Source organism: Zosterops lateralis (assembly GCF_965231275.1).
Source record: "Zosterops lateralis genome assembly, chromosome: 3".
In the NCBI taxonomy this organism is placed as follows: domain Eukaryota; kingdom Metazoa; phylum Chordata; class Aves; order Passeriformes; family Zosteropidae; genus Zosterops; species Zosterops lateralis.
The window spans coordinates 83,321,069-83,347,751 of record NC_139764.1 but is presented as its reverse complement, the minus strand read 5'-3'; the positions used below and the strand labels follow the sequence as shown (position 1 = coordinate 83,347,751).

The 26,683-nt window shown below is 38.4% G+C and overlaps 1 protein-coding gene and 1 long non-coding RNA gene across 4 annotated transcripts in view; one reads left to right on the top strand and one right to left on the bottom strand.

The window, feature by feature from the left end:
- LOC310907649 overlaps positions 1 to 16,221 on the bottom strand; it is a 173,849-nt gene extending 157,628 nt beyond the window's left edge. The window contains exon 1 of one of the 2 annotated variants that reach the window (XR_014589681.1): positions 15,928 to 16,221. This is a non-coding gene — a long non-coding RNA (uncharacterized lncRNA). The remainder of the gene's footprint in view (positions 1 to 15,927) is intronic. The other variant, XR_014589682.1, reaches the window with a different exon arrangement.
- Positions 1 to 26,683, top strand: part of KCNQ5 (potassium voltage-gated channel subfamily Q member 5) — a gene marked incomplete at its 5' end in the record, with an annotated part of 278,899 nt that overhangs the window by 189,276 nt on the left and 62,940 nt on the right. For both annotated transcript variants that reach the window (XM_083858044.1, XM_083858045.1), the window contains 2 exons: positions 2,050 to 2,140; positions 18,682 to 18,808. In XM_083858044.1, the coding sequence (XP_083714170.1) occupies positions 2,050 to 2,140; positions 18,682 to 18,808 (218 nt within the window). The remainder of the gene's footprint in view (positions 1 to 2,049; positions 2,141 to 18,681; positions 18,809 to 26,683) is intronic.

The following is a 26,683-nucleotide window of genomic DNA, read 5'->3' as shown; positions in this document are numbered from 1 at the left end:
CATGCTTCTTTTGATGCAGCCCAGGATGTAGTTGCCTTTCTGGGATGTGAGCATGCATTGCCAAGTCATGCTGAACTTTTTGTCCAGAAACACCCTCAATCAGGGGTGTGTCCAGAAACACCCCTACCATTGCTGCTTTTGATCCATTTTCTGCCCCGCCCATACTTGTGCCTGGGATTGCACGATTCTTGAATGAGTTTTTTATTTAATCTTGGAGCATATGTTGATCTTCACCTTTCTCTAGTCTAGAGGATAAGGCTTGCCAATGGTGTATGCCAAATGTGCACTTTACCTTCCTGAATACTGTTTTATTTACAGTCCTTAATAGAATTTATATGCAAGCTCCTATTATATTTGATTTTCACAGTAGAACTCCCCAGCAGTTGAGTGATGTGCTACAAAATATGCTTCCAAAGTATTATTGCATTGCAGGCAGAGATTTTCTACAGAAATTCTGAAGACTAAACTTATATTTTAATGTAATATATTGCATATATTATAGCACTCACTATAGCACTCACTATTACATCACTATGGAAAGTCCATATGTTCTGTGGAAAATCATAGCTCCTGAAGCACAAGTGTATGCAGATGAAATAATATATTAATTACTATTATATCCAGTAGTTAGAAACACAGAAGTATGTAGGTTGAAAAAAGCCGCTGTGAGTCTTCCAGTCCAACCTCCTGCTCAAAGCAGAGCTCACTTCAAAGTCAGACCATGACCTTTTTTCTGCCAAGTTCTGCAATCCTTGGGGCCAGAGGTTTCGCAGTGTGGTGCTTTGACCCTGGCAGGACACTGGGCGCCATCAAAGCCTCCCTATCATTCCCCTTCCTCAGCTGGATGGAGGAGAAAAAGTATAAGGAAAGGCTCATGGGTCAAGATGAGGGTCAGGAGAGATATGTATCTGCTTTAATTAAAGTATGTATTCATGTGGGTTAGGACATCAGCTAATGAGTCCCAGCAATTCAGAGAAGAGTCAAAGGCCTGCTCTTTGTTGGTTGTCTCGTTGTGAGACATCATGACTGACAAGTGTTAAGAAGGAATTTAGCAAAACGTTGGTGGAATCAATTATTACTGGGTGCTGATTAGTCAGTTCATGACACTGTGGGTAAAATGAACCTCTTTTCTAATCCAGTGGTCACTAGCACGGTGGTACTGTTGGTGAAGCAGTATAAGAGGAAAGGATAATCCTTATCACCAACAGTATATGTGTCAGAGCAATACCAGTTCTGCCAGCTTGTGTCTGCAAACACATATGCTGTGACCGCTAAGGGTTGGACATGGAACATGCAAGAATTTCTGCAGTGATACCATTTCTTTGGACCTTCCTCAAAAAAAGATTTAGCTTTTTTTGCCTGTCTGTATTCATTACTATCATGAAACACAGAGGCTTGTGCAAACTCAAAATTGTGGTCATGTTCTCCTGATTGTAATTGCCTGGCTTGTGTAATTGTTTTACCTTCTTCAGTGGATTGTATGATACTAGATTTGTTCCCAGAATAGAGCCTGTTCATTGAGGACAGTGATGCCACAGCTCTACCTCTCACTTCAGGTAGTTTGTACATGGAGTCTGTTGCTCAGAAGGAGGTTGTTTTGGATGGACAGATAGGTGCAATATGTAAGTTAGCTCTTCGGTAAGCTTGTGAAGCAGGTATTTGTGGTCAGTTGTGGGAGAAATGATTTTTCAGACCTGGGAAGCAACCCTCCCACTGGAGATGTTTCTTTAAAGACACTTAGATTATCTGGACTGCAAAAAGGTACAGGATTGTGATACAAAAAGTACGTCTGTGTATATTGGGTTATTTTCCCAAGAAAATCTTGTCTCTCTGAATTCTAGCAGTGCTGCTTAGAAATATGTAGATTTAATAACAGGCTATTATTCTAATGTCTTTAATGAACTAAGTTAAGCAGTAGCTCTATTCCCCTCTACTAATGAAGTCTGTACAGAGACAGTCTTCTATTAATGTTGGTGAAGTACAATCAATATAGATATCGGGTCAGGGTACTTAAAATATTAACAATTATTACTATTCTTTCTTTTTCAGTTTTCTCCTTGTGTTTGGTTGCTTGATTTTGTCCGTGTTTTCTACTATTCCTGAACACACAAAACTTGCCTCTGGTTGTCTCTTCATTTTGGTAAGTGAAAATTCTAAATACAAGACAGTTTTACAGATACTTTCATATACGATCAAATAATCTCCCTCGCTATGGAAGAAGCAATATAACACAATAACTGAGTATTTTTAAAAATCAGACTTTTCCTTGGAATGATGAAAAAATTATAAAATAGAGGATTTCACCATCTTTTTATTTAAGAACAAGTCAGATGGTAAGACAGTGCTGATAGAGTATGGTACTGCATCTCTTTCTTTGCTTGAGGACTACTGTGGTTTATAACTGAGAGATTTTCTACTGCAGTTTGGCAGTGACTGAGCATGAAAGATCTTTGATACTGCTGCTGTCATTTATAAAGTCAGTATGTAGTAAGAGCCACTTAAAATAGGAATTAATTTTGGTATCTTAGATACGGATATGGGCTAGCTATTGGTAGATACTGACATTTTAGTAGCAGTTGCTGCAGTAAGATATGGTAGTTTCATTATTTCTTCATAATATGTTCTTTTGTATTATGTTTACCTCTCCTTTTTCCTTTCTGAGGTAAATGAAAAGAGCTTTAATCCCTAAAAGTGCTTAACACTTTTCATGCATTGTATGGATGCCACTTTATTCATCTGCTTCTTGATGTTCTGCAAGTGATGGCCTGAGGATAGAAAGAGTAGTGAATATTAAAACGTCACCACGTACCCAGAGTTACCATGGTTATTTCAGTTTCATGTACTCAGCAGACTGTGGCTTGTTAAGTAGCACCTGAGGTGAAGTAACTGTTGACAAATGCCAACATTCTAATTGTCATCACTGTATATATCCAAAAGCTCTGGTCTTCAGAACAGTTCCCTAATTAATTATGGTGTGAGCAGACTGATAAGCATCATTGTGTTGTGTGCTATGTCTTAACAGCATCATGGGCCACTGTATCAGATACCTGAACTAAATGTCCAGAGCTGGCTAGGTGCAGGTATATGGTGTTCTGCACCATTGTATGGTTTCTTAGCAGGACTAATTAGGGAGAACCATGCTAAATGTTGCATTTTTCTTCCTAGTCATATTAGTGCTTTTCTTTTCTCTGAAGAAAAGATCAGGTGGCATTAAACCAGCTAAAACTGGTCAGATTTAAACCTACACTCATACCTAGATCCACTATTTACAAATCTGAACAGCACTTGGTAAATGGAAGTTTGTTTGAATGTTCTGCAGCTAGTTATGTTATTGTAACTGGTACTTTAATTGCTAAGATTTTTTTGGTATAGAAAACAGGAAAATCTGATTAGTCTGAAAATACTCTATTTGTAATATAAGGTGCTTTCATGACAAGTAATCCGTTTTCCTGTATACTTATGCAAATTTGTTGCAGAAATGCCATTTGTTCTGACATAAAATATGCATTTGCCATGAGCCACATATTTGTTGATTGTGTTGGTACTGCTGATTCCTCAGCTGGCTGGTTCCCTGTGCTGTGGCAGGGGTCTCACAGGAGCCACAATGTGCAGGAGCTCTGTGAAGGCCTGGCCTTGCTCCCAGCACTGGGCAGAGGTGTGATGAGCTGTGATTGCTGGTACACAAGTCCTTGGAGAGGTGTCCATCAGCCAAGCAGAACTGCTTAGTGTCTGCTGGGGGAAACTTTGGTGCCTTCTACTGCTATGGCTTCAAAGATGAGCTTTGTCCATCTTAACTGTCCTGACTGTACATCCCATGGCATCCTCTGAACATGGAATAGGCCTTAAGGAGGAAGAGGGTAGATGGTTGATCCTTGAAGCATCAATACATGCCTCATCCAGCATTTCTATACTATAGCCTACTGTGTTCAGCAAACCTTTCGCAGGAATAAAGCCAGTGATGATGAATTTTCCATCTCCTGCTGTGGGTCTCTAATGGGGAAAAATATAAACACAGCAAAGTATGAAGTTCCAGACACAGGCTAAAGGTGACTGCTTTATTGCAGTTTGCTGATGCATAGTTTGTTCCTTCTCTACATACTGGATCATTAGCTGATGTTAACAATGTTATCAAAACAGGCTTTTGCGACTGCAAACCAAGAGGAAAATACATTTCTACATTAACTCAGGAGCAGTTGTTCTGGCTATGCCGACACCTAACTGCAGTCACTAGAGCTTTCACAACCTTTTCCTTCCAATGATTCACACAGCTTTTCCAAATGTGTCATTTAGTAAGATCTGGTTTAATACTGTTTGTGCTTTGTGCTTGAAATAAAAGATATATGTTTATTTTTTAATTAAGTACCATACAAATATAACAATCCATAGAGCTGCCTGCTGGGTTTCTGTGAACTGTTTGTTTTGCAGATTTATTCCAGATGCTCTCCTCTACAGCCATGTTAATTGGCCGAAAAGCTAATGTAATGTTCCTTCAACTTAATTCCTGATCTGCTGCGTGCACTGGCACCGGTGGCTTTTGACATATTGCAGCTATTCACAATTACACAGAGAGATTAAAGAGGGAAGTGTAGATGAGCTGAACAAACCTTCTCCTCATTCTCAGAAAGGCCAGAGGAACTGAGAAGATTATTCTTCTTCAATCAGTCAGTTCCATTTATCTGCCTGGGCCATGCCTTACAAGGGAGCAGAGAATATATTTCCTAATAGGTGCATCCCAAATACTCTCTCAGAAACATGCATCAACGTGTGATAGCTCAAAGCAGATCATTGTTTAGGAAAGCAGTAATAGCTGACGGCTTCTGAGCTTCAGCAGAGGTTAATGGACTCATCTGAGCTGCAAACCTGCCCTGCTGTGTTGTATTGAACCCAGCTTCAATTCTGGCATCCACACAAGAACTACTGTATTCCAAGGAATCTTCTCCTTATCATGACACCTGTCAAGGAAAACGCCTTTAATATTTGAATTTTATGTTTAAAATGAAAGTCATGCAGATAAGTTAAGTGCATGTTACATATCGTAATGCTGGATTGTTGCATCAGTAATTAATTTGGTTAGATTTGTATCCAGAAATAATAAAAGTAACTGGGAAGACAGCATCAGATAAAACTCTTTATACCTACAATGATAATTATGCTTTAGCCTCATCTGTGCACACAACTTCCAGCACTTGGGTTGTAGCAGTGATATATCCCAGACAGGCAGTAGAATAAAAATCTACTTCAGTATCAAAATAAACCACAAGCAGCTTAAGAATCCAACTAACACAGCAAGAAAATAATCTTTGGTGTATTGCTGATCTACAAGTACATTTGCTAGCACTTTATCAAATAATAAACACAAGGGGAGTAAAACTGATGCTGTGAAGGCAAAGTCAAATCTTTTGGGGAAGACGGCCAAGAAGGAATATTATCTGGAATTAGAGGTCATTCACTCTCTTGCCCAAACTCTCTATATTTTAAGTTCATTTTCAGCTAAAGCTGAAAGTTATGTGAATTTCTAGTTCACTCCAGTTTATTTGCTGTCAATGCAAGAAAATTAATAAAATAATTTGAGTTGACCCAGGAAGATATGACTAATTGAGAAGTAAAAAAAAGGTCTTGGATCAGTTTAAATGCTTCATTTGACCTGGTATAAAATATTATTTGTGTATTTGTGTATTCTAAATATTTTAGAATTTTTGTCTTAAACCTCAGATTATGGTTGTAGGGAAAAAAACATTTTTATTTGAAGTGAGAAAGCATCCCTTTTTTTTGTAATTTTAATTTTTTAATCAAGATGGGTAGATCAAAAAATGCAAGTGAATTTCTGCAGAACTGGTTTTATCAAATCTGTTTTGTGGTTTTCTCTGAAAATGGCTGGTGTAGAAAGCTGTAGCCAGATTTGTAGAATAAAGGCCTCTGAAAATGTAGTCTGGGAACACATTCTTCAGGCAGAAATAGCTCCCAAATATATAAAAGCAGACAGCGTGCACAGGATGAAGCTGCTTTCTCCATGTACTGTGGTCACTTATGTGAACCCAAAAGGAGAGTCTGCCAAGTGCTTCTAGCAATAAATATCTTTCCAGGATTTTTTCTCTTAATATTTTTGCATAAAAGAAAGAGGATACACATTGATCTAAAAACATAGGGTGTAGCTGCCCCATAGCAGGTAAGCATATACTCAATTTGTCTCTGCTCTAGGAATTAAGTCCATCCAAGTGAATGTAATCATACAAATCCACTATATCATTGTAAAGCTAGCCAGAGTGGATTTTAAAAAGGGACATATGCATAGTGCTCAATTAAAAAAAAAATAGTGTTTTTCAGTTTAGATTTTACCAGCACTTGAATCCTCTTGCCATGCTTTAGTAAAAGACAACCAGACCTGACCAAGAACTTATTGGTGGCTCTATAGAACCAGTTATCAACGCACAAAAAATTATCTTGATAGATTCATTTCTAACAACAGTAAGGTATAGACCATATTACTGGAATTTTGTTCAGTCTTCTGAGAAAAACAGATTATTTGATCCCTGACCTAAAAATCAGTGAGTTTGTCGAAATTCAAGATCAGTATTTCTCAAGAAGTACTGATTTCTAGTGTTTTATTTTCCAAATCAAATCTTAGCTTTGAAATTTCAGAAATCCTCACTGAAATCTCTGAAAAATTACATTAGACATACAACACTGATGTTATCAAAAACAGAATAGGAGAGGGAAATATAATGTTGATAAGGTCAAAACCTTCATGTTTTCTGTCTTGTTTGGATTCATGTACACTAATACTGTATTAACATGAGCAAAAAACAATTCAACCGTGACATAATAAACTACCTGTTAGCTTTGAAAATATCCTCACCATACAAAAATTAATATTTTCAGATCTTTGCTGTTTAAATTGATGCTCTTGTATTATGTACGCAGATTTGACCAAGTCAGAACTGACTGTTGTTAAAAAAAATTTGGATGAGAGTTCATCCCAACTGCTTGTGAATCTTTGTGTAGAAACAGAACAGACTCCCCACTGGAAATTTAAATGCTGGATCCACTTTGCTGAAATTAAAAGTTATTATGAGGAAATCTGACAGAAAGCAAAAATGTAAATGAAAAGATGGAGTTATTATAAACAGTGGTTGTCCTCAAAGCTTAATTCTTCTCTCAGAAGGCAGTGTTGGCACTTCCAACCAACCAGCAAAGCTCTCAAACAAACAAGTACACACTGTAGCTATGGACAGAGAGATGAAAGTAACCATAAAAATTATTTCCTAACAACAGGACACAGCACTGCACATAAAACTCTTGAGATATCTATATATTGTCGGCAGAAGGTATCTATATATTGTCAACAATACTGAGGGTGATGAGTACACTTCAACAGATCAGAGAATAAAGATGTCTCAATCCTGGCATAAGCTTATTATTGATATGGTTCTGGGATTGATTACATTGTTAGCAATGTTTTGTCCTTTCTTTCCTTTTATTCTTCTGGATTAAACAGAAATTACTTTTGTAAAGAAAAGATTGAAAATCACACATTGAACAGAATAATTTTTTCACTGTAATTAAAATCGCAATGTATTAGGTTCTACTGGGAAAGCTTAAATAGGTTTGATGACTAAAGATGCTTAAAACTGTTTATGTGATCTACTATCAGGGAGAAAAACAATCTCTTAACTGAATTACTTGAAGAAGATAGGATAACTATGAACAGTTACCTCAAGTGCTACAGCATTCAGCAGCAAATGCAGTAGAAGACAAGAGAGATTTTGTCACTGCCACAGCAGAACTACAAATCAATTGTGTTTAACAAGAAATCTGCATTTAATGTGCAATGTTAGGATCACTGGAGTTGCCACAAGTCAGTGGCTGCTGGATGAAATGCCATTCACAAAGTTGTTTTTCATTCCTCTGAATGAACAGGGCATGTATACAGAAATGGGTGGTAATGTGCAGTAAAGAAAGGTGAATGGAAATAGCAAAACCAGAAGCAGTAATAAACATAACAAGTTAATGACCTAGTACAATTTTAATATTAAAATGACTAACCTGTACTAAGAAAGCCAGTGTTGAATTTCTGAATAGGTACATTACACCATTTTCTCTTATTGTTATCAGTTCCTGTAAGGGTTGTTACTTAGCTTATCTCGTTGCTGACATTGTATGGCTATATGCAGAGTCAGGAGAGAAGATACTGGTACTGAGAACAATCTGTTTCTGATTCCCTTTGTTTCCTAAAACAAAGAGAATTAATATTCAAAGGTGGCAAATATATTAAAAGGGAATTTTAGCCAAGCTTTCAAGGGGTCACTTCCTCTGGAGAACACAGAATCTCTAGGAGGATTTTGAGATTAAAAATGGAAAACAGGGAGGAATAGATGCCAGTGATGGGGCGGCAGGCTTCAGATTAATAAAGATATAATTCTTTGAGGAGAGGAAATAATGTCTCCTTTTAGGCTGATCAGCACATTGGGCTAAAAACCCAAACCAGCTGTCCTGGACTCCTTTAAGGAAAAGTAAGCAACATTCCTTACACAACAGCTCTTCCCATGACATGTCTTCTTTCTTGTTTTATCACTCAAAGTGATAACAAAGTAGCATAGGAAATAACCTCCAAGGAGTAAGTGTAATATTTTTTGCAGATGTAGATTTGTAATAGTTTGTACTAGATCCTGCAGTATTGATTTTATTGGCTTCATGCCAGAGTTTGATATGGAGATCAAGAGCTACCTTGTTAAAACAGGCAAGAAACAGTTTAGATTGCAGCAGTAAAAATGGATAGATATCAAACTCTCTATCAGAAATTCAGACCTGACCTTTGTCAGGGAAATATTGATTTGCCAAATGGAAATGCAGAATATGTGCCCAGCGGAAAGCCAAAGTACATAGTTAAAAATAACATGTAAGGAAAAAAATTCTACAAAACATTGAATGTCAAAGGGAAAAGAGTGCTGAAGAAGGCAGCACATCAGTGATATGAAAGCTGTTTGGAAATCTAGGGAAAATCCAGCATCTGAGTAACACAGAAAAGCTGTAAACCACTCTCTTTTTCCTGAGATGTGACAAAGCACATGAAGACACAGCTTGCTGCAGTTGAAATGTGAACTTTCCTCAAGTGACAGGAGAAATCTGTTCAAAAGATTCAGTTTTAAAACTGTGAATTCAAGCAAATGTCCAGCACACAGCTGGATAAACACACCATGCAGTGGGTGAGCAACTGGCTCACAGGTTGGGCACAAGGGGTTACTGTGCATGGTGTGACATCAGACTGGTTACCTGTCACTAGTGAAGTCTCACAGGGCTCCTCAGCCCTGTGCTCTTCAACATCTTCAAAAATGGCTTGGAGGCATGACTGGAAAGGGATACTGAGCAAGTTTGCATATGATGCAAAACAGAGAGGAGTCATCAACTCCCTTAAAGTCAGAGAGGCCCTGCAGAGAGACCCTGACAAATGGAAGGCTGGGCAATCACCAACCACATGAAGTTTAACAAGGGAAAGTGCTGGATTCTGCACCTGGGATGGACAACCCCGGATGTATGGACAGACTGGGGAATGAGATGCTGGAAAGCAGTGTCATGTAAAGAGACTTGGGCACCCTGGTTGATGGCAAGTTGAACATGAGCCAGCAGTGCAGTGCCCTGGCAGCCAGGAGGGCCAACCCTGTCCTGGGGTACATCAGGCCCAGCATCACCAGCCGGGCAAGGGAGGGGATTGTCCCGCTCTGCTCTGCACTGGGGCAGCCTCACCTCCAGTGCTGAGGGCAGGTTTGGGTGCCATAGAGTAAGAGAAATATTAAACTATTAGAGAGTGTCCAAAGGAGGGCAATGAAGATGGTGAAGGGCCTTGAGGGGAAGCTGTGTGAGGAGCAGCCGAGGGCCCTGGGTCTGTTCAGCCTGGAGAAGAGGAGAATGGGGACAGACCTCACTACAGTTACAACTTCCTCAGGAGGGTAAGAGGAAGGGCAGGCACTGATCTCTTCTCTGTGGTGACCAGTGACAGGATCTAAGGGAATGGCCTGAAGTTGTGTCAGGGGAGGTTTAGGTTGGATATCAGGAAAAGATTCTTCTCCCAGAGGGTGACTGGGCACTGAACAGGCTCCCCAGGGCAGTGGTCACAGCACCAGCCTGACAGAGTTTGAGGAGTGTTTGGACAATGCTCTCAGTCACATGGTGTGACTTTTGGGGGTGGTCCTGTGCAGGGCCAGGAGTTGGACTCAGTGGTCTTTGCAGGTCCCTTCCGACTTAGCTTGTTCTGTGATTTTGTGATTCTGTGAAATAATTGTTGAAATACAGGCAAAAACAAACAAACAAATCTATAAGAATCCAAAATAGACGTAATGAAAAAATCCACCTAAAGTTAAGGTGATGGTAAATACACAGACACACAGTGGAACTAAGTTCAGTCGTGAGGACCCTGAGTTGTGGGTGAGTTACAAAGGTGAATTAGCAAAATAAGTAATGGTCATTTTAGACTTTTAGGCTTCCATGAAGTATGTAAGGAAAGGGTGTATGTTATGGACAGGACAATAATAATAACTTTGGTATCACATCTGAACCAGACAGGAATTTTTAATTGTACCCTATGAAGATATGATCACAGGAAATGTATGGCTTACAAAGATATATATATATATGTTTTCTTTTTCCAAGAGACCAAAATTCCATACACCTGGAAAAACCAGTAATAGGAAAAACTGCAAAATAGTCAGTGAATGGCATGATGTGTGGAACACAAGGCTTGGTATGTTGGCTTTCAAAATACAGTTATTTGACTAAAAAAGGGAAATCAAGTCAACTTTTTCACAGAACTTGAGGAACTGAATAAAAAAATAGTGACCAAATACTTGTTCAAGTAGCAGAAATGTTTGGTGAGCTGATGTTTTTGAAAAACTAAATGCATGAACAGGATTTTGGATGATTGGGTTGAGTGTCTATAAGACCAGTTTGTAAAAAGTTGCAAATTGTCTGAAAACATTTTCTTAAAGTTGTTTTCTGAAAAATTTTGGTAGTGGTAACATTTCAGTATGTATCAACTGAGATGTACTTAGGTCTCCCAGCGGTTAAAAGATGCACAGTTTGCACAGAATGAACACCTAGGAAAGCTCTCTTCATGAGCTTTGACAACTGGGAAATTGGAAGAAATAATTTTTAAAAAAACACTGCAGATATTATTTGTGGAATCTCCAGCATTTAATAACTCCAAACATGCTGAGGCCAAAGAATAAAAGAGTGAACATGCTGTCCTACTCTGCGGTACAGAGACAGGGCATTACAAGTGATAATAAGATGTTTTCACTTAACTTACATGCACGTGATCAGCTATAACAATTAGCCTAAACCCCTTGCATCAATACAAAATCAAGATAGATGCCAGGGCATAAAAGGATTCAGAGTTCTGATGCCCATTCTACACTTGTTTTGGACAGAGAAAAGAGACTAAATTCTTCACAAACACTTCTAAAGGAAAATTTTGGATCTGTGTTGCTACAGAGACATGTGCTTGAACGTCTGCCTCTAATGTGACATCAGAAATGTGACTACAGCAGAAAAAAATGCATGAAGAAATCACAAAGTGTGAAGGCCTGGGTACAGCTGTACAGAGCTTCTTTGTTTTCAATATGAGGATAAATTTAAAACCAAAATTAGACCATTTACGGCTGATATCTCACTAAAGAGAAAATCTGAACAAGAACAGAGAAGGGTAAAAAATGTTTTTGAACGTAGAAAGTTATTCTATAATGTGACTTTTATGGTTCATCTCCTTTAAGAAATTCTCTTGGATGTATAATCGCACCTGACACATAACCAAATGGTATGGCACAAAGCAGTGAGTGTTTAAAGGTGATGCAGTATGTGGATAGACGTGGAGAGGTCAGTGTTTCCCATTACCCTTTTCCCAGTTTGAAAGAGGATATCCAGTGATCACAGAGTGTCCCTAGAAGAACCATGTCCACCAGAAGGATCAGTTTGCCCACATGTACAAATTGCAATTTCCCCACATGGTGGTGGCAGTAACCACAATGGCCAGTGCAGTCCTGTGGTGGTCATTGCTCTGGCGCCAGCAGGTCCTCAGCAGTTGGCCCATGATAGTGACGTGAAGTGAGTCTGCTGGTCTGGGGAGGCAGAGGATGCTGAGGAAGGTTAGCACAGCTTCAGTGGTAGGAATCATACATTGTGTCTGATAAATGGCATCTATGAAATTCTGCTGCTGGGTTGTACTATCTGATTCAAAACTGGTTTTGTTCGGAATAAAAATTCACAGCTTTTTTCTGTTGCAAAGGAATAAAGAAGAAGCATGACTGATGGGTACCATGTCAGGTATAAACACTAAAAGCTAAAAGGAGGTTGGATAGCAGAAGTCATATTATATATGTAAACTAAGCATATAACTGGGATTTTAATATTATGTCAATAGATTTGTAGCTATCTATGAGTAAATGTTCCTTTGAGTAAAGGAACAAAACTGTTTTCTCAATAATCCTCTTTTTAATGTAGAATCTACATGGAAATTCTTAATCATAATGTGGAAAATCAAGTGCATTAAAAGTATCACATCCATTATAAAACTGATAAATGATAAAAAGGTGCATAAATTTCACTTCATGCTTATTGTGTATTGCACTGGGAGCTGAAGTGAAGTCTCTGGTTGTGATTTATATGCCATTAATAGGTTCTATTCTGGGTTATGTTTTCAGATTTATTGCTGCCTCTCCCTCTGTTCAACTGCAGTTGGAAAGAATTAAAACATTGGTTTCTTAAGTGTGTGTATGCACATGTAGATATGCTTGTTAGCTATTTAGACCAAAGATCTCCTGTTTTACTGCTGAACCAGGAATAGCACTAGTATGTTCAAATTTATTATTATTTTAAACTATGAGGCATGCACATATTTTTACCTGCTTGTTTTCATCTGGAAAATGGCCAGTATAACACAATTGCCTGCAGTCCTACACCAGCTTCTGCATCATAACTGCTTAAAACCCAGATGTTTGTCAAGTTTCATTGAGAGAGAGCAGTGCTGTGTTTCTCCTCACCTCCCAATGGTATATCCTTAAAGTGCACAGTCCAGCTTTAGAGCTTAGTACCTGAAATAAGTAGAAGGGATTTTTTTGGCTTTAGGGACAGTTGTTGTTGTTGGTAAGCTGAGGTGCTCTCTTCTTGCTTTAATTGAATGATAAAACAATCTCATCCTCTTTGACTATGAATAATAAAGCATTGCTATTTGGATAGTATCAACTATTCATGTGTCACCATAAAAATATTTCAGCAGCTGGTGACACACTTAAACCAGTCAGCCATAAATTAAAGTATAAGAACATGTTTATTCTCCCTCCTTTCAAAATTATTTGGAAACTGGACTTCCCTGATTTGGAAACACTGGACTTGCCTGTTTTAGGGGAGAGGGGATATATCCCAAGCAGTATCAGATGACATTGTTCCTCATGTTCTGCTATTGTGTTAGTGTGGTGAGGTTCACTGATCATGGGGATTTACACCAGATGAGGATCTGCAGTGTAGATGCAGGGATGTTGTCTTCAGAAGGGAAACACTTGTGGCCACACTAAAGCTTATTTCAGAGGATTCATCTGGTCTGTTCTTGTCCATTTCTCTGACTCCCGACAATGTCAGTTGTAAACACAGTTCTATGAGCTCAAGGCAGGCAGCTCTTCACTTCAGTCTGCAGCTCTGTTGTGCTCCTTCATTAGCCTTTAGAATAATTAAATTCACCATTTCTGTGCAAGAAATATAATTAAAGCAGAGACATTGTCTTGTGGGTAGATTTCTTATACCCAAGCTTCTGCTTATACTTCATTTACACATTGCAAAATAACCAGAAGCATCCTAGATCAGCAGAGTGCTCAACTTTGGTCATTTTCTTATTGCAAAAATGGCTCTAATTCCCCAGAGTTACAGTCTACAGTGAAGGTACCTGATTCTTCATCAGCAAATTATTTTCAGTTTTAATAAGCAGTTACGCCAAAGAGTGAGAAAGCTACTATATGAACTTTTCTTGCTGTTAAAATGTTATGCTTAGGGAAACCCTTATCATTAAAAAACTGCCTGAGAATTATATTAATGTAGACAATTTCAACAAATCATATATCCTAATTGGATAGGAGGGAAAATAAAGGGGGGGAAAGTGCTGGATTGGCTGGATTGTACAAAGTATGCTTGATTTGCTTAATCACCAACCCTGTTGATTAGAGTCCTCCTGGACCTTTTATTAACAGAAACCTTGCTCTGGATGATCTCTTATTTTCATTTCCTGCCATTTTTGTGACCCTCGTTGTCCCAGTGGTGTGGCAACCCAGGCTCACACAGATGTAAAAATCTTCAGTACACTGCTAGCCAAAAGCAACTGAACCTTGTCAGCCCAAGTGTGTCAGCCTTGCTTCTCTTGCTTGTGCCTGGTTCCCCACAACAACTGCATGTGCAGCTGCATGTGCAGAAACATTTCAGAAGGAAAAGCTCATCAGTTTGAATGAACTGTGCTTTAAGAGGGAAGAAAAACTTTCCACTGTCTGAACCACCAATGTATCTGCCATAGAGGTTACTGGGAGGTGCTAACTGTGAGCTTAAGCAGCCAAAATGTGACAGATTTTGGTAACTCTAGTGTAAGGCCAAATGCAGCTGTGATTGGAAAAGGATAACAAGATATGGAAAAAGCAAGAAATGGCGAAGGCCAATGCACCTCTGCTCTACCTAGGAAGGGAAGGGTTAGGTTTCTAGTAAATCTTAATTTGCTCATCAGTTCAAATGCAGCCTTGCTTAATTTTGAAGAGGGTTAGATTTATAAACAGTGCAAGAATTTCCCATTTTGATGTAAGTGTTTTTTCTCATTCTCATAAGTTATTCAAAAATAATGACATTCCATTATATTATATGTAGGACAGAGATACTTGGAATGCATCATTTCTTCAGTCTACGAGTCTACAAAGCACCAAGTTGAATGATTTATTTCATCACATGCCTTTCCAATTATGTTCTGATCTTCTGTTTCAATTGCTAAGGAACGGAACCCAAGTTATTTCAAAGCCTAGATGTATGCTTGAGTTGGCAATAAGCCTTCCAAATGAAATACAAAGAAATTAAAATCCTGATCTTGTTTGGAATGCATCCTTCCAGTTTTTGCGTATGGAAGACCAAGGACCTTCTAACTTTACAGCTGCCATAAGAAAAAATAATGTCATTCCCCAGCCTATGTAAACCCTGACAGAGATTTGCCTTAACATTTTGACTGAGTGCCCTGACTGCTAAAACATTACTTTTTACACAGTAGTGTGGAATTCATAGTCTCTCTCTGGTTTTGCCCTGAACCAATCCAAAATAAAACAAAGCTGTTGTGGGTACTGCTGTGACAAGTTCTGTTTTAATGTGGTTGGTTTTTCTGCAGTTAATGCAGTTGGCTCTGTTTTAATGATTACATTTTTTTGGAATATCCTTTCCCTTCAGACTTTATTATATTTTGTATTTATTCCCTTCAAAATCATTTTTTCTTTGAGGAAGTAGGAGTCATTAGAATTTAAAGATCAGCTTGAAACATCAGTATTTCAGTAAGTGCAAAAATAAGTGTGAAACCCAATCTACATTTTTTTTCAGTGTCTTCTTTTATTAAAACTTATAGCATACTTTAAAATCTACAGAAACTTGTTATGGGTGGAGGAAAATCACATATAACATTTTTAAAGGCAGAAATTCTTTTAGCATCCCAGTGCACAGAGATGTATTGACTGTATTTCAGTTGAAGATAACTACTGTTGTTATATTGTTTAAGTAGCAGAAAAAATTGTTTAAGTAATAGAAATCTTAGTTAATTTTAACACACGGTAACCATGCATAAATTTGTAATGGTTCTAGAAATGGTAACTTTTTCTCAAGGAATGAACAGAGATACTTCATATTTTTTCCCCAAGAAAAATGTTATACTCTTACCCCACCCACTAAAAAACAAAAAAAAAAAACAAAAACAAAAACAAAAAAAAAAAAAAAAAAAAAAAAAAAAAAAAAAAAAAAAAAAAAAAAAAAAAAAAAAAAACACCACAACCAATTTGAGGATTTTTTTTTTTTCTCTTTTTCTCTCCCAAAATAGATGTATCTCCAAGAAGTTTCTCTTTTTAGTTTGTGTGTGAGAGACAAATATGATTCTCTGTCTCTAAAACACAAAGGCACAATGTTGTACACAGACTCTCAGAAATGAGCTTTCAGCACATAATAGCTTTTCTCATCTTTGTCTCACTGAGAAAGCATAGCACCTAGTAATGTCTGACAATAGTATAGGTGATAAATACAAAACTGCATAGTGTTGGTAGGAACCAGAAGAGTAAACTTTCCAAAAGATTATCTCTTTCCAACTCCTACCAGCAGTTTTGTAATACTATTTGAACCAACTTGAAGCTGTGGACTAGTCCTTCCAGGATCGTTGAGTACTTTCTGTCCTTGCCAGTTCCCCATCAGAGGCCCTGCCAGGGTCCAGAGTACAGGAGAGGACACACTCCTCTGTATGTGGATCAGCTCCACTAAGATGCCTGGGACAATTTCACTGTACTTACAAAACATATCACCCATCTGTACATACCATATGTTTCCAAGGGGAATAACAAACTTTTGTCCAGTGAAATGCTATTAAGTTTTAACAAGAAAAGGATTTTATTGGAAACAAGAAATTTTTCATGCTACTCAGACCTCCTTTCCTTCAATATCTCTTACCCTATCCCAAAGAAGAAACTTCTTTAGGAGAATCAGATGTCGGATGGCCTGGATGCCTGCCATCAACACTCATAAATTCAGAGGCATCATCTAACAATGTGTAAACCAGATTTGACAATTCATGATTTAACTACCACTATAAAAGTGGTAGTTAAATAACTAAAATGCATATTCTTCCTTTTTTCCAGTTGGCTTCCTGTCCATTTCATTTTTGGCCTACACAGAATTTCCTACAAGGACATGTACCACAGGGTAGCCAACTATTAGGAATTATTGTTACTATATGGGGAACTTTTTCAGTTTGGTACATAATCCTTTCTGAAGCTGTGCAGTAACACTGCCCATGGAATTAAGTTGAAGTTTCTTGTAGTGGAATAAAAAGAAAAGCTTGGACAATCACACTCATTTTTCCATGTGTTTTTTCTAATAAAAAATGTGGCATTCTCTTCTGCCACATTTTAGCAGAGGGATCTTATTCTACTTTTGTGACTTAGGAATTCAATATGGGATTTACAAAACCAAAAATGAAGACCCTGAAGAAGGCTCTAAAAGTGCTTTCAGTGTAATGTAGCAGCACATGCTGACATGGCTTAGGAAGGAATACTATGTTTTCAGATTGTTCTATGACACCAAAAGTAATTAAGTCCACAGTGTTTCAGTGGACTACCACTAATAATAATCTAGTAAAGAACCATTATATGGCACAACATTAATAATGCCATTTGTTCAGTTTAATTAGTGCCTGAGTTGACACATTGTCTTGTAGAGTTGAAGGGTGTCACAGTCTAAAAGCATGCAAAATGTTTATTGGGGAAAATTCAATATTGGATCAACCCTACCCTTGCAAATATTCCTTTATTTAATTCATTTCCAGTGTTTTCTTACCGGTACCACGCTAGTCTTCATCCTGCAGGAATAACAAATTAATTGGCTGACAAGGAACAACTTACTTCTGGACACAGAAATACGTTGGGCTGCCAGATAAAACACAACTTCCATACTTTTCTTCTTGACAGGCTTTTTAAGAAACTCCACCAAGTACTTTTCTCCTTTTGTGAACACACAGATTTTTATTTTGTCGTTTCAAATCACATGACTTTGTGATGATATTCCAGAAGAGTATCTAAGTTTGTAATTCCATACAGTGCGTATGTACTGTATCACTCCATATTATGGAGCTCCAGATCTCCTTAGGGTATGGAGCTGAATTCTGCTCCAAGTTCTATTACTGCAGCTCCGTTGACCTCACAGTTGTAGTGATATTTTCTTAGAATAAAAATTGTATAAATATATGTTGATGCTTTTAAAATAGACAGTCTTAAAGAAGGTTCCAATGTGAAAGAAAAGCAGTCCAAACAAGCAAGGCAAAATGTCTAAATGCTTTAATTCACAGGTTGTCCAGGGAAAGTTATGCCTAGGGCGGGCATTCATTTATTGCCTTACAATTACATACCCATTGTATGTAATTACACTTGCACATACCTAACCTACTGCTGGGAACAGATTGATTTCCCAAATTCATAATCTCAGTTATTTCACCTGTGTATTGTAACAATGACAATATATATCCGAAAACCTTTAGCCTTTAAACTAAGAACTAATTGCACGGATGGGGATGTCAAACATTTTTCACTAGCTATATAAATTACCTGTGCTCTGATGCTCAATATACAAAGTCTTTGAGTGTTTTGCTCTGATACTTCTGTGTATTATTCAGTTCTGCAGTGTTTCATATTTAGTAGACAATCTTAGTTCATACTTTATGTTATTCAGGTTAGGCTCAGTCCTTTCACTGTGAAGCTCTGGGAACTGTGTGCTGCTTGTAGATATGTAACCATCCTGGGGAGCAGGATCCCAAATTTAGCTTGGGATATTCAGATGATCAAGGTGGATCGTTAGATCCAAACAGTAGTTACAAGTTTCTTGATGTTTACGTGTTGGTTATCTGTAACAGGGATTTTTCTTATTTGCCATTTCTAGGAGTTTGTCATGATTGTTGTCTTTGGTTTGGAATTTATTATCCGTATCTGGTCTGCTGGGTGCTGTTGTCGATACCGAGGATGGCAAGGAAGACTGCGCTTTGCAAGGAAACCCTTCTGTGTAATAGGTGAGTGTCCCAGCTCTAGTTTGTTTTAAGATAAACACCTTCCCTCTCCTGTTTTGTTTCTGAATGAAAACTATTGGAATGAGATTCTAAAATGTTTACAGCAACCAACTGTAAGTCCAGAATAGCTGTGTGTCAACTCTCATCCACCCAGGATTTCTTTAGGTATAAATCATGACATCCCTAAAAACCAGTCAGTCCAAGTTTCTTATGTTCTCCAGAAGACATTTTCCTATGAATCTCATACAGCTGGTCTATATATAGGACAAATGAGGGATCTCATTGAAAATCAGAGGAGATGTATGCTTTGAATGGACACACTACCTCTTGTATACACATGCACAGATACCACATACCTATGTGTACATATCATGTTCTTCTTATTTAACATCTGTGATCAGATGCTGCAGTGAGTTTGAAAACCTCCCTAGAGATATCTTCTGACAACACTGCTGCTTTCTGTTTTCCTGTTCTCTGCATGAGAATCCACATATCAGCTCTGCAGTGAGACTAGTATAGGATACAGTATCTTCTTCATTATTTCTTCTACATCTATTTCAAGACACTATTCCTTCCCTTCTTTGCTCTAGAATTTTTCTGTGACAATGGTGAATACACTCACAACCAGTCAAAACTGTATTTTGAAAAGGGATCTGCAGGAAAACAGTTTCCCAATAAAAGCAGAAATCAAAGGTCAAACTCAGATGATAATTTCTTATTTTTCTAATGGTTTGAGAAAATGTTTTTTTATAGATCATTTCTGAAACTCCAGGATATCAATATCCCAACTTCTCTCTCAACTTCCTTCCTCTCTCCAGTCTTTAATTTTATCTGCCTATATCTCAATATAACTTATGGATCAACTGGGGTAGGAAATATGTTTTTCCATACATCTCTACAGCAGCTAGTACATGGAGTCGTGTGCCTACAGCCATGAAACACATGGGTTTCAGTGTAAGAGTAGATGAATGCCACCCTGGTCTAAGCAAGAGTTACACACTGTTCCTTGGCATGGCAGACCACTATTAGTAGACCAGTAGTTAGGGCTAATGTGTAGAGCAAGTTTTTTTCCTTCCACCTCATTCCTTGGTAAATCCACACATTCTCCCACTAAGCCACTCCTGCAATGGAAGAAGTTGTATGAGTGGGTAGGAAGACACCCCAGATTGTCTCTCCCTCAGAAAGAAATATCCCATCTATGCTATTTTATGAAACTGGGAGAGGAACAAGTATCAGGATTAGCATTTGTTTTGTTTGGGCAGCAGGGAAGGTGGGTAGGTACCTTGCCAGGTTACACACTTGTCCCAAGATTTCCATGCCTACCAGAAAGTGGAAATCACAAAACATGGCTACTCTCCTTAACCATGTTTCATCAGGACACAATCATAAGAAAGCACCACTGTTAATTTAGTAAAATTAACTTACTACGGCGATTTAGAACTTATTGAAAACATCTTTAAAGATTTTGAAGTCACTAGAACCATTTGACTTCTCAGAGTGTTTTGCTACGCTTCCAAATGCCGTTATACAGAAACGTTGTACAGCAAATTGCCGTTGTACAGCAGTTTGTTTGATTCAGCTTATGTGTCTCCTCCTTTTCCTATCTTCACTCAACTGGAAAGTTTTATACCAGTGGTTAACTTCACTCTGAGGTACTAATTCTCAGCAAAACTGAATTCAGGAGTTCTTCCTTGTACAAAATTCTGCATATTTAAAAGATGTAGATGTAGTGCTTAGGGACACAGTTCAGGGGTGGACCTGCCAGGGCTAGGTTAACAGTTTGACTCAATGATCCTAAAGATCCTTTCCAACCTAAATAATTCTATGATTCACAGGGGACTGCATAGATTTCCTTCCTTTCCTTAAAACTACTCATATCTACGCTCCTACTGTTGGTAAAATAGTTCAGGCAGGTCTGCTGGTGCAGATCACGCTGGGGGGTGGGTTTACTTCACTATATTATGGTATTTCCTCCTTTTTCTGAAATTCACCTGCTCTTCTTGTTTTGTCTATTTTTATGTAAGCAGTCTCTGGCCTTAAAAACATCTTTTCTGTCCCACTTGGAACTCTATCATTTGCTAGCAAAATTAATTAGTAGACAACAGTCTATTGCTTGCGGATGTCTTCCTATGCTGGTGCACTGGGTGGAAAGGAAACTTTGTTCTGCAGCTTCTGGAAGCTAAACCAATAGCTTGAATTTCTTGCCATTGACTGGTCTGTATGTCTCTTCTTCTATTGATTGATTTCAGTCCATTTCTAGACTTTAGTGGCCCAGAAGGGAGTTTCTGATGTTCATCATCTTTCCAGATTTGATCTTTTGAGAAAAAACCAAGTCATCTTGCAGCTCTTGCTACATAAAGTAATTATTTGCCTGACACTTTGGCTTTGTAGTCATGGTAAAGTGTGAGGCAGCAGCAAAGATCAGAAGGCTGTGTTAGCCAGAGAACAATCAATTGATGATTATCTCCCTTTATTTATCATCCAAGATACTGCACCCCATTTTTCCCCGCCAACACTATAGCTGAAAGACCTTAGAAAACTGGAGTGAGTTCAGTGAAGCCATGAGGATGAACTTCTGGGGCAGTTGCCCTGTGAGGAGAGGCTGAGGGACCTGTACATGTTCATCCTGGAGAAAAGACAGCTTCAGGGGGAACTCAATGAAATCAGTGCTAAGGTCTCCTTAAGAGCATGTGGCCAGTTTGGGCCTATTACTTTTAATTATTTACTTAGTCATCCATTCAATTATTCTTTCTGTTTATTGTTACAGTGGAACAATAATATTTTAGAAGACTTGGTCTGTTTACTATTAATTAAATTTGCTATATATCTCTGGCAGATCTTTTCCCCAATTATTTTTTTGTGATTAAACACAAATCATATACGGCAATGGCCTTAGGGCTAGAAATAACCAATTTGAGGATTGCCTTAAGGGTCACATTTAGACAGCCTTTATTTTTTCCATTAATAACCTAATAACCAGAGAAGTTTTATTCAGGGCCAAAGCTCTGTGCTTATGTTAGTGTGCCTATAATGTCACTACTCTGAAAAATTAGTTCATCAAGCATTGCTGTGTGCTACCAGGCTAGTAATTACATCTACCAAATTATTTTACAGGTTTGTACCCTTATTTATTTCTGTAAAAATGGGAATAAGAGTGTATAATTAAACCTTGCTTTGTGTTTTGTCCCATGGTACCTGACATCTCTTATTTTCTCTGATTGTATATAAGCTTGTGTATATAATATAAAGGGCATAGCAGCACATCCTCACAGGCATGTAAGGTACTTAAATATGTTTATCCTCCTGCAAATCTTAAATGTCACAGGTATATCACTCTGAAGCTTGGCTTTCAGCACTACAGAATAGTTTTGCTGTGTTGTATTGCTCAGAAGAGCAGCAATCCAAGCAATGCATATTCTAACTGCCCTCTGGAGATCAAAGATACTGACAAACCAGGAAAAACTTGATGCTGTGCCTCAGCTCACTGAAGATCCCCAAAATAAAACAAGACAAGTCTAACTGGGAAGATATATGGCATCCACTCCCTGTCAAGCCATTTGGGGACACTGAAATAAATGAAGAGTCCATTGTCCTTCCTCTGGCAATGGACTCCCAAATGGTGGTATGTGACCTGACAAAATTAAATTTCTGACCACTCTGCTTTGTGTATCAGAGAATTTACCATCACAGTGAGATCTCAGTCTGTGAGGGCAGCGTCCAGTTGGGACAATGTAAAAATATTTAGGAATAACAACAAGCTCTGGGACAGAAGAATAAGATCCTGCTGGCCTCACCTGCATGTCTGAAGTCCACTGAGCTTTCAGAGGAACTTCTTTTGCTCCACTGACTCTGTAAGAAATTTTGGGACTCCTATGTGAGGGAGCCTAACAAGAGCAAATAAATTTTAAACATAGAATCATAGACTATCCTGAGTTGGTCACAAGGATCACCAAAGTCCAACTCCTGGCCCTGCACAGGACCACCCCTGAGCCACACCATGTGACTGAGAGCATTGTCCAAACACTCCTCAAACTCTGTCAGGCTGGTGCTGTGATCACAGCCCTGGGAACCCTGTTCCACTGCCCAGCCACCCTCTGGGAGAAGAATCTTTTCCTGATATCCAACCTAAACCTCCCCTGACACAACTTCAGGCCATTGCCTTGGATCCTGTCACTGGTCACCACAGAGAAGAGATCAGTGCCTGCCCCTCCTCTTCCCCTCCTGAGGAAGTTTCAGACTGCAGTGAGGTCTCCTCTCAGTCTCCTCTTCCCCAGGCTGAACAGACCCAGGGCCCTCAGCTGCTCCTCACACAGCTTCCCCTCAAGGGTCTTCACCATCTTCATTGCCCTCCTTTGGACACTCTCTAATAGTTTAATATTTCTCTTACCCTGTGGCACCCAAACCTGCCCCCAGCACTGGAGGTGAGGCTGCCCCAGTGCAGAGCAGAGCGGGACAATCCCCTCCCTTGCCCGGCTGGTGATGCTGGGCCTGATGTACCCCAGGACAGGATTGGCCCTCCTGGCTGTAGGAGCACATTGCTGACTCTAGTGTCTAAACTTTATTCAATTTAAAGTTGGGAGTGGAAATTCTTATTACAGAATTCTTTTCACTTTAAATTTGAGCTTACTTCTAGTAATATTACATTTCTCCAGGGCAACTTCATATCCTGGTGGTGCAGCTGAGTGAAAGATTTCATATATTTCAGTTAGTCCATTAGCAGTTTCATCACAGCTGCTTTTATTTTACCTCTAGTCAAGCTACAGTATGATGGAAATGTCAAAAGTTCAAATTCTGTTGAGGCAGCAGAATGAGCAAATTCCCAACAGGAAGCTTAAGTCCATTATCTGTAATCAGGCCCTTGAACTTCATGGATGGCAAACCTTGTTTCAGAGCATTAAGTGATAGCAGCGACTGTTGCTTATTACTGGATCTATTTTTCATTAATTAGAGTGGTAATGAGCCATCATGTGGCACTTTTGTCAAACCTTTATAAACAAATCCATATCTAGTGTGTTACAAGGTCTTCTGGACATTTAATTGAACTATTTCAATATATTTGTGTAATGACACGTTATGTGTCTGTCACCTTGGTATTTAGACACATTATATAATTTAAATACAGACAGATGGTAAATCTGCTGCTCATGATAAACAATATAAACAGCCCCTTTCCAGTGTAATTTGAACTCTAAATAACCCAGAGATAGTCTGTAATTAAATATATCCTTGACCAAGAAGACATATCTCACATCACATCTCATTATAAATCCTAGAAGAAACAAGTTACAGCAAATTTCATGCTTAAGGACCTTCTGCCATCCAAACTTGAACTCATCTCAGACAAACCCTGCCCACTTCACTCCAGAAAATACTCTGATAGCAGTAGTAGTAGTAGTAGTAGTAGTAGTAGTAGTAGTAGTAGTAAGGTTTCAATCAAAATTTCCTCAGATAATTTCAGCAGTCATAATTCTGTGCCATGAACAGAGATGTTCTTTAGGCTAGTCTGGCCCCAAATTATGTAGCTTTCTAAAACAAATATTTAGTGGCATATATTCATGTTTGACAGTTTTGGCAATGCAGTTTTTAGAAATGTGTAGAAAAAATAATCTATGAGTCTTATCCTTTCAACTTACTTTTGCTGACTACTAACTTTGCTGCTGAGTAAGGTAACATGCTGGGATTAAAGACTTCAGGCTCTGATCTCCTCTTTCTAGAGGTGGCATGTCTGCTGTTCAAAGGAGATCTAGTTTGGTACAATGCAGTTCACATTGAAGTTTCTTTCTGGTATGAGCTAGAGAATTCAGGAGCCTGTGTTTGTTCATGCTTTGTTATTTGATTTTACACTAGAGTCACAGTTGTGTTTGTGAAGTAGAGTAGGTGAGCCCCTACCATGAACTAGGCAACCTGGGACATGAAGGCTAAAGAGACAGGGTTGTGATAGAAGGGCTCTTAAAAGATAGAGACATTTTATTAAGAAGAATTTATTTGTAATAATAGAATTCCTACATTAAAAGGCTTAAAAAGGTATTTTCTTAAGTATGAAGCAATTATCCATTTTGAACAAGACTAATATAACTCAGTACCTGCACTGAAATGTTGAGCAATTACTAACTCAGTTCCTTCTGTTAGGAAAGTATCCTAAAGTCAAATATCACAGTCAAATTATATAGAAATAATGACGCTCCTGTCCATTCTTACCCAGATCATGTATATGATTTAAGCAATCTTTCAAATTATTATTTATCGCTCATATTTGAATCTCATAAAATGCATTGTAGTATAATCATAAGGATAATGATAAGGATGATGATGATGATAATAATAATGTTACATTGAATGCTATCTATTATAAAATATGATGTAATATAAAAGGATATCATGGCAATTCTAGTGCTGTTTATGACCTGTGACTGGAAAATGTACAATAAGGAGGGAAGCAACTGACAGACCAAGCAGCAGTCAACCTTTTCTGGTTATAGTCTTTGTATGTTCAGTTTTGCTCACATTTTTTAGGGACTGACTTTAAACTTCTGGCTACTAGAGATACCCAGAATATGAAGTTCCTTAGACAAATACCTTTCTTTTCATAATCTGCCTTTATTTGATTTGATATTCATATCCTGCCTTGCTATGCTGAATTCCTGTCATGTCCATGGACAAGATAGTTTCTCAGATACCATAAATATGTGTAAGTTTGCCAATTCAAAATTAAGTCGTTATTAGTATAAACACTGGTGTAGAAGTTAGAGGTATACAGGATTGTGCCAAGTCCACTTATCTGCCTATTTAAGTGCATGGTTTTTCAAAAGTAGTAAAATGGTTTCTTTTTCAAATTTTATCACTCTTAGCATCTAAAAAAATTGTATGTTTTAATGACGTGAATAACATGTCAGAACATAACTGATCTGCAATAAAATTCTCAGCTTTCTTGGCTTCTTGCCAGAGGTTGTGCTGCACATCAGCTGCTTTGGTGTGTGACATTCTTTGTAACTCCCATTTCAGATCATCATCAGCTCTTGCCTGTAGCTTCTCTCTGAGAATTTCTTCTTTGACGATTCTGCTTTTGCAACAGTGAATTCTGCTTTCCAGGCAGAAATCTTGATACCTTAGGAATATTTTCATATTGGTCCAAAACAATCCTATTAGACTAGATGTTCGCTATTTGGGCTTTTGCAGCAGCCCGTTACTTAAATTCATTACATGAATGCTCTTGGCACTCATGTAGCCTCTCCCAGGACTGTGATACCCCGGGCTTGCAGCACTGCTTTACTTCAAACGCCACTTTCAGTGTGTCTTCTCTTACTAATATACCCATAATTACTCAGGGGTGCTTTGTCAGCAGATTACCATAAATTTGAATGCTAATACCTTGGTGTGAGACATTAGACAACTGCCAATCTGACTGTTTGAGCCATGATTAACTCCCTCACACATGTTAGTCAATCAAATCCTGCTTTATCTCATGGTGTCCCAGCTTCACCCCTGTCAGCCCAAATGAAAACACCTGAAGAGGTCTAAGTGGAGTAATTGCATTGGCATTTACTGCAGGAATCTTACCAGAGTTATTTGAAAGCAACTATGAAAAACATATTGAGAAATTATAGGGCAAGGCAAGGCAAGGCAAGGAAAGGAAAGGAAAAAGGAAAAAAGAAAAAATATTTCCTTCCAGTTGGAAGAGAGCTACAGTGATCATCTAGTCCAATTACCTGACCTATTCAAGGCTGACCAAAAGTCTAAGCATGTTATTAAGGACATTGTCCAAAAGCCTTTTAAACACTGACATCAAGGAGCATTGACCACTTCTGTAGGAAGCCTCTTCCCATGTTTGGCAATCCACTCCGTAAAATAAATATCTCCTAATGTCCAGTCTCTGGACAC